This window comes from Wyeomyia smithii, chromosome 3, assembly GCF_029784165.1.
Source record: "Wyeomyia smithii strain HCP4-BCI-WySm-NY-G18 chromosome 3, ASM2978416v1, whole genome shotgun sequence".
Taxonomy (NCBI): Eukaryota; Metazoa; Arthropoda; class Insecta; order Diptera; family Culicidae; genus Wyeomyia; species Wyeomyia smithii.
Genome location: NC_073696.1, coordinates 227,792,354 through 227,805,489, shown reverse-complemented (window position 1 = coordinate 227,805,489; position 13,136 = coordinate 227,792,354). Strand labels below are relative to the sequence as shown.

Sequence of the window (13,136 nt, the reverse complement as noted above, 5' to 3'; positions counted from 1 at the left end):
AGCCTGAAATTTCAAAAGTTCAAAGGTTGAGATTACAGAAAATCGAGAGTTCAAGAATTCGTTAGTTCAAGAATTTGAGATTCCAAGGATTCTAGTGCACAAAATATCGAGAGTTCAAGATTTCGGCTGTAAATGAATTTGATTGTCCAAGGATTCGAGAATCCAAGAATCCGAGAGTTCAAGGATTGGTTCAAAAATTCGAAAGTCAAAGAATTCGTGAGCCCAAGAATTTGAGTGTCTAAGAATCTGAGACTACAGTAATTCGAGAGTCCAAGAACTCGCGAGTCCAAGGATTCGTTAGTTAAAAAAATCGGGAGTCTAAGAATCCGGGAGTACAAGAATTCGAGACTCCAAGAACTCGAAAATCAAGAATCCGGGAATCCAAGAACTCGAGAGTCTGAAAAATCAAAAGTCCAAGAGTCCAAAAATTCGAGAATTCGAGAGTTCAAGAACTTGAGACTTCAAGACTTCTAGAGTCCGAGAAATCATCAGTTAAAAAAAATTGGCAGTTCAAGAATTCGGGAGTCCAAGGATTCGGGAGTTTAAAAATTCGGTAGTCTAAGAATCCGGTAGTACAAGAATTCGAGACTCAAAGAATTCGAGAGTCCAAGAATTTGAGACTCCAAAAGTGCAATAATTTGAGAATCCAAGAATTGGAGAGATAAAAAACTTTTGGGTTCAACAATACGAGAGTCCATCAATGCAAGACTCCAGTAATTTGACAGTCCAAAAATTCGTGAGTCCAAGGATTCGGGAGTTCAAAAATTCGAGAATCTAAATCCTAAAGTACAAGAATTCGAGAATCCAAGAATCCAGGAGTTGAAAAACTCAACAGTCTATAAAAAAAAGTCCAAGAGTCTAAGAATTTGAGATTCCAAAACTTCGAAAGTTCAAGAGTTCATGAGCCCAAGAATTTAAGTGTCTAAGAATCTGAGACTCCAGTAATTTGAGAGTCCAAGAGCTCGTGAGTCCAAGGATTCGAGAGTTTAAAAATTCGGGAGTACAAAAATTCGAGACTCCAAGAATTCGTGAGTTAAAGAATCCGGGAACCCAAGAACTCGAGAGTCTAAAAAATCAAAAATCCAAGAGTCCGAAAATTCGAGATTCCAAAAATTCGAGTCTTCAAGAACTTGAGACTTCAAGAATTCTAGAGTCCGAAAAATTATCAATCAAAAAAATTGGGAGTTCAAGAATTCGGGCGCTCAGGAATTCGGGAGTCCAACAATTTGAGATTCCAACAAACATAGAATTCAAAAATTCGAGAGTCCAAGCAAAAGGCAGTCAATGAATTTGAGTGTCCAACATTCGAGAATCCAAGAATGCGAGCGTTCAAGGATTGGTTCGAAAATTCGAAAGTCCAAGAATTCGTTAGCCCAAGAATTTGAGTTTCTAAGAATCTGAGACTACAGTAATTCGAGAGTCCAAGGTTTCGGGAGTTCAAAAGTTCGGGAATCTAAATCTGGGTGTATAAGAATTCGAGAATCCAAGAATTCAGGAGTCCAAGAGCTCGAGAGTTTGAGAAATCAAGATTTCAAGAGTCCTAAAATTCTAGATTCCAAAAATTCGAGAGTTCAAGAATTTGGGACATCAAGAACTCGGAAAACTGAGAATTCGTAAGCCAAAAAATTTGGGAATGCGGAAATTCGAGAGTCCAGGAATTCGGTATACATTTGAGTGTCCGAGAGCTCGAGTGTCCAAAAATTCTAGCGTCCAAGAATTCGAGAATCCAAGAATTCGAGAATTCAAAGATTGGTCCAAAAACTCAAAAGTCCAAGAATTTGAGAGCCCAAGAATTTGAGTGTCTAAGAACCTGAGATTCCAGTAATTTGAGTGTCCGGGAACTCGTGAGTCCAGGGATTCGGGAGCTCGAAAATTTGGGTGTCTAAGAATCCGGGAGTCCATAAATTCGAGAGTCCAAGTGTCCAATCCAAAAATTCAAAAGTAAGAATCCAACAATCCAAGAGTTCGAGTCCAAAAATTTGGTAGGCAATAAATTCGAGTGTCCAAGAATTCGAAAGTGCAAAAATTTGAAAGTCAAAGAATTCGTGAGTTTAAAGATTTTAAAGTCTACAAATCTGAGACATCAAGAATTCGTAAGTCCAAGGATTCAAGAGTTCAAGAATTCGGGAGTCTAAGTATACGGGAGTCCAAGATTTCGAGAGTCTAAGAATTCTAAAGTCCAAGAGTTCAAAGTCCTAGGGTCTTCGAATTCGAGAATTCAAAAATTTGAGGGTACGAAAATTCGAGAAATCAAGAACTGAAGAATCCAGGAATTCGTGTGTCCAAGAAACTGAGCATACAAAAACTCGAAAGTCCAAGAGTCCAACAACTCGAGAATCCAATAATATTAGAGTTCAAGCATTTGAGATTCCAAGAATTCCAAAATTCAAGAATTCGAGAGCTCAAGAATTTGAGACTTCTAAAGTGCAATAATTGGGGAATCCAAAAATTCAGGAGATGAAAAATTCTTGAGTTCAGCAATGCGAAAGTCCATCATTGCGAGAGTCCAAGAATTCGAGATTCCAAGAATTCAGTAGCCCAAGATTCCAAGAGACCAAGAGACCAAGATCCCAAGTGCTTAAGATTCTCTGAGCCTAACATTAGATACCAAAAGTCCGAGAATCCAAGAGTCTAAGAGACCAAGAGTCCGAGAGTTCAAGATTACAAGTCCAGAAGTCCAATAGTCCGTGAGTCGAGGAGTACACTAGTTCAAAAGTCTAAGAATTTAAGTCCAAGTCCAAGTACAAGTCCAAGTCCAAGTCCAAGTCCAAGTCCAAGTCCAAGTCCAAGTCCAAGTCCAAGTCCAAGTCCAAGTCCAAGTCCAAGTCCAAGTCCAAGTCCAAGTCCAAGTCCAAGTCCAAGTCCAAGTCCAAGTCCAAGTCCAAGTCCAAGTCCAAGTCCAAGTCCAAGTCCAAGTCCAAGTCCAAGTCCAAGTCCAAGTTCAAGTCCAAGTCCAAGTCCAAGTCCAAGTCCAAGTCCAAGTCCAAGTCCAAGTCCAAGTCCAAGTCCAAGTCCAAGTCCAAGTCCAAGTCCAAGTCCAAGTCCAAGTCCAAGTCCAAGTCCAAGTCCAAGTCCAAGTCCAAGTCCAAGTCCAAGTCCAAGTCCAAGTCCAAGTCCAAGTCCAAGTCCAAGTCCAAGTCCAAGTCCAAGTCCAAGTCCAAGTCCAAGTCCAAGTCCAAGTCCAAGTCCAAGTCCAAGTCCAAGTCCAAGTCCAAGTCCAAGTCCAAGTCCAAGTCCAAGTCCAAGTCCAAGTCCAAGTCCAAGTCCAAGTCCAAGTCCAAGTCCAAGTCCAAGTCCAAGTCCAAGTCCAAGTCCAAGTCCAAGTCCAAGTCCAAGTCCAAGTCCAAGTCCAAGTCCAAGTCCAAGTCCAAGTCCAAGTCCAAGTCCAAGTCCAAGTCCAAGTCCAAGTCCAAGTCCAAGTCCAAGTCCAAGTCCAAGTCCAAGTCCAAGTCCAAGTCCAAGTCCAAGTCCAAGTCCAAGTCCAAGTCCAAGTCCAAGTCCAAGTCCAAGTCCAAGTCCAAGTCCAAGTCCAAGTCCAAGTCCAAGTCCAAGTCCAAGTCCAAGTCCAAGTCCAAGTCCAAGTCCAAGTCCAAGTCCAAGTCCAAGTCCAAGTCCAATTCCAAGTCCAAGTCCAAGTCCAAGTCCAAGTCCAAGTCCAAGTCCAAGTCCAAGTCCAAGTCCATGACATTTCAAAACTAAAATATCATGGTTAGAAAAAATTAAAAAAAAATCAATCTGATAGCATATTGCTAACAAATAAATCATGGAATCAAAATGGAATGGGCAAATATTAAAAGGAGTATAATAGAGATTTGAAAAAGCGAAATGTAGAAGAAAAAATTAAAACTTATATGTGGAACAAAAAGGACGAATGAAAACCCAAAATGAAGAAATAGCAGAAAATAAATAAAGAAGAAGGATGGTGAATAAGTGCCATAGAAATAAGAAGAAAAAACAAATATGAAAAAGGAATGACAAATCGAAAATGAAACATGAAAATGAAATGATAAAGAAAAATAAGAAAAACAAAACTATTAAAAAAGAAAAACGAGAAAATAAAAGAGGAAAATGGTAAATGTGAAAATATGTTAAAAGTGGAATAGGAAAAAAGAATGAGGGAATTGTTTGCAGAAGGAAGAAGGAGGAAAAATGTTAGATTTAATGAGAATGGGAATGTTAAGAAAGGAAATATAAAACAAATCGTCTAAAGGAAGGATGAACACCGATAAGAAAAAAAACAGAAAAATTACATGTGTGAGATATAAATTTAAGAGAGAAAGAGAGAAATAGCAAACAAAATGGGATAGAAGGTGAAAAAATATAGTAGAAAACAATGGAAGAAAATTTGTTCGACAATGGAAAATATAAATGCGGTTTGAAAAGATAAACCTCTTCACAAAAATGAGGAAGAAAAATGTACCTACGTGAAACGTGAATTCTGGAAACAACACAAAAATTAAAAAGAGACTGCGTAGTGAAGCAAAACAGAAAACAGAATTTTAAATTTAAATTAAGTTGCAAAATGTAATAGAAGAAGAAAAAGAAGTATAGATAAATAAGAAGAAAATAAGAGTGGAGTAATGAAATTAGAAGTAGCAATTGACATGGCATATGGCAGATTTCTAAATGTTATTTAATGAAACCTTGATGAAAAAATCACAAGAAGGTTGTATGCAAAGCCACGACCGCAAGGTTGAAGTAGAATACTTTTACAAGAAAGATAACCCGGCTGCTTGCGTGTCAGTCATTTTTTCTAGTAAATAAACGTTGACGGTTAATTGGCAGTATAGTAATTTCTTTTTGTCTGATATTTTGAATGAAGTTCATTGAATATTTTTAAATTTTGTGCAAATGAGACGTTGAAGTGCTGCCGAATTGTAATATGCACATTTAATACGACATCATTAAACGGGAACGGAACAAAGGCTACGGTTATGCAGAACGCGAATGCCGGCGCGATGCGATTCGCCTTACCGTGGTGAAATTTACAGCTCTTTTTTAAGCGAAGTAGAGCTATACATTTCAACAGATTTCGTCTTGCCGAATCGCATCGCGCCGTTATTTGCGTTCTGCATGACCGTAGCCAAACACTAAGCGACGCAAACACGTAATAATAATCAGAGTATGCATGTAGAGGAAGATAATTAACTTTGAATTATAGCGCAAAACGAGAAAATATTAACTCTTCAAATAATCATTTGTGTTCTTCAAATTTCAGTTGTTCAATTTAATATCCGATGAAATGTTTGTTCATTATCTGATGAAGCTCCTATATGGCCGAATGATGCATTCCCAATTTACTAGGTCCATAACTCTGCCGACCGTGCTTGGGAATGCGCGGTAAACGACCAATCAGAGGTCGAATTTTGTGTTTTGACAAGGCTTAAGAGTTTTCAATAGTACAATAGTTCGAATGATAAAATTGCAATTTCATGCATTTGGTAGGAATCTTGGAAGATTTTCTAATCGATTGCTGCAAAAACGAAGGAAATCCATCGGAAACTAACCGATTTATTAGCATTTGAAATTTTTCTCACTTTTTTCAGTTTTAGATTTTCATTTCACATCCCTATGTAGCCGAACTTCCTGAGAGAAGTATTCTAATTCAAAATTAAATCTTCATTAATTCATTTGTTGTCCTTATAAGGACAATTGTTCAATTTATCATAGGATGTAGTGTTTATCTTACATCTCTGTGTTACCTTGATAGTGAGGACTAAGGCGCACGGTCAACACAATGAGAAAGGTGTTTTCACATTGAAAACTAGACACGGCTTTACTGGAGGAAGTGTTGGCAAATGCATCTACCGCTAATACCACCGCTATCATACGAAAGCGCGTCGTTTCATGTGGAGAATATCAACAACGAAAAATGACGCGCGTCTAAGCATAACCCGAACTGTTTCGCCGTGCTGCTCCCATTTACCTTTACATCGGCCTCAGGGAAGTACCGGCTGCATCTGCATCTACCGTTGAGGCTGTCACTATACTGCTATTGGTACCAAAAGCTATTAACTCTTCAAATAAGTGTTTTATTTGTTCTCAAAAGAACAATTTTTTAATTCAAAATCGGATTTACGCAATCGCATCTCTGTAATATAACCGATAATAATATTCTTCTGAACAAAATGATACAACTTTCCCATTAGGCCTCTGCCATAATAGACGCGAAAAGCGACGCGAACCGATTCGCTCGGCTGTAGGTTAATGTACAGCCATCAGTAGAGCTGTACATTAACCTACGGCCGAGCGAATCGGTTCGCACCGCTTTTCGCGTCTATTATGGCAGAGGCCTTAGAGACAGTTGCTGGCTGATGTATTCACTTCATGCAAGCCTGCTGCTGATGCTTCCCGCTATCACATTGAAACAGCATTTTAGTGAAGGGAGTGTCGTTGCATCAGCTGACCCTGCTATTATCGATGCTGATATACCCGCTGTAACAGCTACGCTATGCATAGCCATGGCACAGTTGTGGCCGCTATACGCTGGCCCAACTGCTGAGCAACTGCAACGCTATCCGTAGCCACGCCACAGTTGTGGCCGCTAAACGCTGCCATTGGTTTCCGCTGTACCTGCTTTTGCTGGCCCAGCTGCTATCGATGCGATGCTGAGATCCGCAGAAACTGCTACGCTTATCCACAGCCATGCCACAGTTGTGGCCGCTATCCGCTATCGATGGTACCCATTGCTCTGCTCCCGCTGCTGCTAAGGGAAGACTGCTGTTGTCGCTGTTCAGAACTATTATGAGCGGCTTCGACTAAAACAGGCTCTTATATAGGGATGAAAATGGGAATGAATTATTTTACGTACGTGGTGGAATGATATAGCTCATGGCTCAGAGCGATCATTTGATAAGCTCCACCTCTTTTTTCAGTTTCTAAAGTTTTTCCTCAGTTTCGTAGCACGGATGCACAAAAATGATTTCTTGTGAACATTCTGTCGAGCCGGACCGATAGCACTCTCATTACAGCAACAAAATAACATGTTTTGTGTCGTGTTGTGCAGCTTGGTTGAAGAAAATGTTCCCGTCCCCGTGTCGCATGTAAGCAGATTATTGCGCTCAGTAGATAGTGTATCCAGCGAATAAACACCGATGGTGCTCTCACACACGCAACGGTTTTAACCCGTATCTTATTGCGGTTTGTAACATCAAGCGATTTCGTTTGCTCGCTGTTGCGTGTTGCATCATGTTGCAACTTGGCAGCTGGGAGACGACGAAATTCTGTTTACGCTGATTGATTGAATCGTCTTCATATTAGCTCTGCATAGTCGAACTGACTGCTTTTGTGAATGCGTACTAACAGGGCAATTTATTATTTAATGTCGGTTATGCTGATCGCAGCGTTTGCGCTGCCCCTACAGTGGGGAGTTTACTAAATAAAGTAAAAATTAGACAACTACAATAGAATTTGATTGCATCCCGCACAGAATGTCTGCTTGTGTTGATGCCAGAAAATAATTAACCTTCAATTATTTTTTATTTGCCTTCAAAAAAGCATTTTGCTGTTCAAAATCGGTTGCTAATTACAACCTTTGAGCTGCCCTAACATTGGGGGAATTAAGATACACGGACAACATGCACTGTGGAAGCTATTTCACATTCAGTAAATTAGACGGTTGCGACAAATTTGAATTGCTAGGATGCAACACAGAATGCTTGCTTGCGTTGACAAAAATTATTAACTTTCAAAGACTTGTTTATTTGCCTTCAAAAAGGCATTTTGATTTCCAAAATTGGATTTCCTGATGGCAATCTTCATGCTGCCTCAACACGGGGGGAATAATGACTGTCTGGCGACACACGCTGAGAAAAACCGCGCTGCTCCTGAGACGTGGTGACCAACCACAGGGCTAGTGCTGCTGCTGAGGAAGGACGACTGCTGTTGTCGCTGTCTGATGCTACGCTATGCATAGCCATGCCACAGTTGTGGCCGCTATACGCTGGCCTAACTGCTGAGCAACTGCAACACTATCCGTAGCCATGCCACAGTTGTGGCCGCCATTGGTATCCACTGTACCTGCATCTGCTGGCCTTGCTGCTATCGATGCTGAGATCCGCTGGAACTGCTACGCCTATCCACAGCCATGCCACAGTTGTGGCCGCTTTCCGCTATCGATGGTACCCACTGCTGGCTCCCGCTGCTGCTAAGGGAGGACTGCTGTCGTCGCTGTTCAGAACTATTATGAGCGGCTCCGGCTGAAACAGGCACTTATATAGGCCAAATAGCATGTTTTCAATTGCAAGGTATATGATTCTGTCGACCGTGCTTGGGAAGCAAGCATATAACGACCAATCAGGGGTTGAATTTTTCGTTTTGACAAGGCTTGACTATTTTCAATAGTACAATAGCGTGAATAATAAAATCACAATTATCTTATTTTGGGAAGAATCTTAGAAGATTTTCCAATCTATTGCTGCAAGAACGAAGGAAATCCATTGAATACTAACCGATTTATTAGCATTTGAAATTGGACATATTTTTCACTTTTTTCGGTTTTAGATTTTCATTTCACATCCCTATGTAGCCGAACTTCCTGAGAGAAGTATTCTACTTCAAAAAAAATTGACAGGATATGTGCATTAAGGAATTAACGAACCATTATGAAAGCAACATAACGAAGAGAATTCAATAGAGCATCGAAAATCAGAAAGAGAGAGAAATAAAATGTTCATAAGCTAAACATATAAGAAAATTATTTTAAATGTAGAATAAATTTGATAAAAATGAATCAAATTGTGGTAACCAAAATAAAATCAGAGTATCCACTTTGACCTAAAATAGTTTAAATCTATAGTCCAAAAATATCAGCCTTCTGGAAAGTAAAGTCTTTCAAAGTGCGAGTTCAATGAAATCGATGGCAGCCGCAGTTGATAAGCAGACTCTCAACAGCACAGGCCAAACCAACAGGACATCCTCAAAATAACTAACCAGGCTGTCATGTCCGAACGAACAAATTAGATGCGTAAGAATGAGCTATCGTGTGCAACACAAGACAGCTTCGTTACCTGTGTGGTAGCTTTAGTTGTATATAAGCTCTCATGCATAGCTTATTCATGAGACTGTAACAGTGAAAAGAGAGCTCAGTCAACGTATAGTATCGCACCGCAGTACATTTCCGAAGCCTGCACAAGATTGAGTTTTATAATTACACAGTGCACCAAAAATTGACTTTTTTCTGCCTTGGTTTCTATATATGATTTTTTTAAATTTTGATGCAAAACCAAATTTTCCCGAGTTTAAACATATTTCAACATAAGGGGCAACAACAGCGCCATTTTGAATTTTTGAGCAATCGAAAATTTTTGATGTTTTTAGACGCTATTTTATTTTAAGACTAAATATCAAAATTCTTTGAGTTTGTCCACATATAAGTATCTTCTTACCCATCTTTAAAAAAAAGGGGGAGGATCATATGAAGACGAATTGTTATTGTATCTTTGAGTATCGCTTGCATTCTTGATATTACATTAAACAGTTTTTAAATAAATTAATTTAATGTCGAGATAAACCTATCTAAGTATTGTAGGGGAATTGGGGCAAAATCGACATGTTGCAGACATTCTAAGTAGATCAGACACCTACCAATCGATTTCTGAGACTTTTTTACTCAATATAAGAATTAGTTTGACTACCACTTTTAGATATTTGCGCATTACCATTAATGCTCATACATACTCGATATTATTTTGCTCTGTGAAATATACTAAAACCATGCCAAAACCGGTTTCGTAGTATCACCGTTTTGAGCTCAGTTTTTGTCCGATCCTAATTTTTATATATTTGGCACGATAATTTTTATATATTTGGCCTTAAAACAAAATGGCTTCGAAAAAACATAGAAAATCTCCTATTTCCTAAAACTTCAAAATGGCGCTGTTGTTGCCCCTTAAGTTGAAATATGTTAAAACTCGGGGAAATTTATTTTCGCATCAAACTTCATCAAAAAATCATATATAGAGGCAAAGGCAAAAAAATTGTTGCACTGTGTTATATTACGAACCCTAATTGATGCATTGAAATATTGTTTAGATCATTCAAATATTCCATTCTAATTTTGAATAGTTTTGAAAATAAAAACCAATATTTGCGACCAATCACCAAACCGATTAATAAAACTTTGCATCCTTTTACCCACAGTGCCTCCGGAGGTGCCAAAAATCCACGACTCTAACGGATTTGAGCTGTCCGCTCACGCCGGCCCGTATGAAGAAGGAGGCATCCTGGAGCTTACCTGCATCGTGACGGGAGGTAAGTGTCACCATATATAGAACATGTTAACGATGATTAGCCGACTAGAATTTTCGGACGGGTAACAATGTGAACAACCGAAATTTGCCGCAGTGAAGTGTCAATTCGTCTGCAAAACTCCCCGAAGTGTTGTGTTTAATGCTTATGTATGTGTCTGTATGCGAGAGAGAGAGTGAATGTTATATCCAGTTACTAAAATGTGTCACTGCAGCGCCAAAGCACCGACCGGGGTTTGTTTGTTTGTTCCACAGCCAAATGTTTTATTTTCGTTCCGAAATTTGTTTTTCCATAAACTCCCCAAGGATGCGATAAGGAAAAATAAATAAATTGGGGCTGCCTGTCTGCCTGCCTGCGCCGAATATGGCCAATATTTAGTTGCTCCGTCCGCGGCGCCAAGGGGGACCATTTTGCTGAGGGGTGGAACAGTGCGGAGATGAAATGACCACGTTTTGGACATGCATGCAGAGCGATTTTATAGCCATGTCACTTGGGCTTTGCACCCCAATAAAACGTTGTCTGCTTTGGGTAGGGCGCTAGGGGGGGCGGTCTCTGTGTTGCCATTCAGGCATATTCTTTTAAATGATGAATGCATATTTAACTTGAAACACTCCGGACACATTTGCAACGACTGCTGGCTTGCTGGCACCGAGACTCACTGGATCTAAACCAGCCTTGAATTGTAAATACAGACGAATTTCCAACGGGAGGAGCAAAAACGAAACTTTTATCATAAACGTACACACAACAGTGGAACAGTGGTCTAATCTCCAAACGCATCAGACCTCTGTCTGTTGTGAATTTTTTCTTACTAAAGCGGAAAATAAATTCTCATACTTGTTTTGTACTGCTTATGTAATTCCCTCGGAGCTAGAACTAGACAACATCATAGAATAAATGTACAAGTTATTTATAGCATCAATTAGTCGGATTTGTAGGGTTATATCGAGTCGAACTGATTATTTGTTTGAATATATTCTAATACAATTCAAGAAAATGTTTGTCAATTTATTTCAGAACCTCAATATATTAGAGTAAAAATAATTGAACTTAACTTGTTTCAGTTCTTCCCTACAAAGCTAATACAAAAAGATTAACCGCAATCTGGGACGAACCTTGAACGGGGCGGTTCATCATGACAACAGAGCATGACACTTTTACGATTGTTGTTTGACTAAAGATTAACTATTCGGGCCGTTCTGTGGTGACCGACACAGCTGGGCAGCAATACGGACGACGACAGGACTAATTATTCGTCGGTAATGGAACTATTTGGGCCGTTGTTGACGCAGATGACTTTTTGTCCAGCACATTAAACATTCTACTCTCGGTTTTATTGACCACTAAGAGTGCGATTGCTTCCGTCTGTTCGTTCTTCCAAACGTATGAAGAAACATATCACAAAAAAGGAGGGACCATTTGCTTCGAGCACATACGATGTCTCTTCATTCACTCAATTACAGCAGATTGACAGCAGTTTGTTGGATGGTTGATACTTTTTGAAGTTCAATCGCTTTCGTTCTCGTTTTTGCTGGAAAAAGTCAATTTGTACTGTAGGGTTCAATTAAGTCTAATCGAAAGGTTCGTTTTGTCATATGGGTGACAAAATCTATTTTAAACCGAAAGCTAATAAACAGTAAATGTATCGGTTGATCAAAAATGAGCAAAAATTTTTCTTAGTTCAGTTACTTAATTTATATCGAAATATAAACCGACGTCCGCCCTTAAAGTAATAGTCAAAATTTATGCCATCTTCATTTCCCGTGAACCTACAGTAACTGCGAAGCGGACCGGACACAACTGGCTTTCAATCGGGTAGCGCTAATGTCTCGATGGTTCTGCTACCCTTGTCACACTTTTTATTGGGTTGCAACCCGAGGGAGGTCGGTTGGATTCGGAGGCGTTGTTTATTCGAAGGAAATTGGCACACTCGCTGCCAGAGGGATCTACGTCCGTTCCTGGAACGTCAATTTTGCCCCGAGCTTGTCAATGTGCGCTACAATTTACGAGCCGAATCAGTCGAACCCTTTTCCGGCAGTACGGGAGCAGTCGCCATTACTTGGCTGTTTGAGAGAAAAGTTGTTACTGGTGAGCACTTGAAAGTGGTGCAAACGCTAAGCAGGAAGTTAACTTCGATCGATTACGAGTGGATTTTCTATAATGAATAATCACTGCATATGCAACAATGTAATGTGACAACATGGGATATTGTGATGAGTTTGTAACGAAGTGTTTTATAAAGCGTTAAACTATTGAATAATTCAGGTGTCAATATGCCAATATGTTATTGCGTCAATCTGTACTAATTTATGAGAATAAAAATTTAGGAAATTCAAACAGCCAAACTGCTTCAAATTAAGGCATTTAAATTTAAGAATGATAAAATAATTTCAAAAATCGTTCAAACAAACTTCATGTTTGAAGTCATAAAAAGTCAACAAAAGATTTATTGACCTATTGAATTATGACAATAGGTCAATAAATCTATACATATAAAAAATACGTACAAGGCAAAAAGTCAAAGTTGAATCGAAAACAATAAGTACAAGTATGAGAGACATACTTTTAAGACAAAAGTAGAATGTCGAATCAGTCATAATACCAAAAAACTAAAAAATCCCAATACAGGTTGGACTCGATTATCTGTAACAGCAAAACAATTTTTCATTCCGGATAATCGAGTTTTCCGGATAATCGAATCACACAAAAAATACTGAAATTTTGCGATTAACGAACATGAAATAAATATTTCTTTTCTTTATTTACTTGTATGATGCAGTGGCGTAACCAGAAGTTAATTCTGAGGCGAAAAGTGGTAAAATCTTGAGAAGCAAAAAAAAAATAAGACATTGATTATTGTCACTTAATCCGAACATGTCCCAAACATG

At 39.1% G+C, this 13,136-nt stretch overlaps 1 protein-coding gene across 2 annotated transcripts in view; it reads left to right on the top strand.

The window, feature by feature from the left end:
- LOC129731141 (synaptogenesis protein syg-2) overlaps nt 1-13,136 on the top strand; it is an 827,904-nt gene that overhangs the window by 390,380 nt on the left and 424,388 nt on the right. For both annotated transcript variants that reach the window (XM_055690922.1, XM_055690921.1), the window contains exon 6: nt 10,141-10,251. In XM_055690922.1, the coding sequence (XP_055546897.1) occupies nt 10,141-10,251 (111 nt within the window). The remainder of the gene's footprint in view (nt 1-10,140; nt 10,252-13,136) is intronic.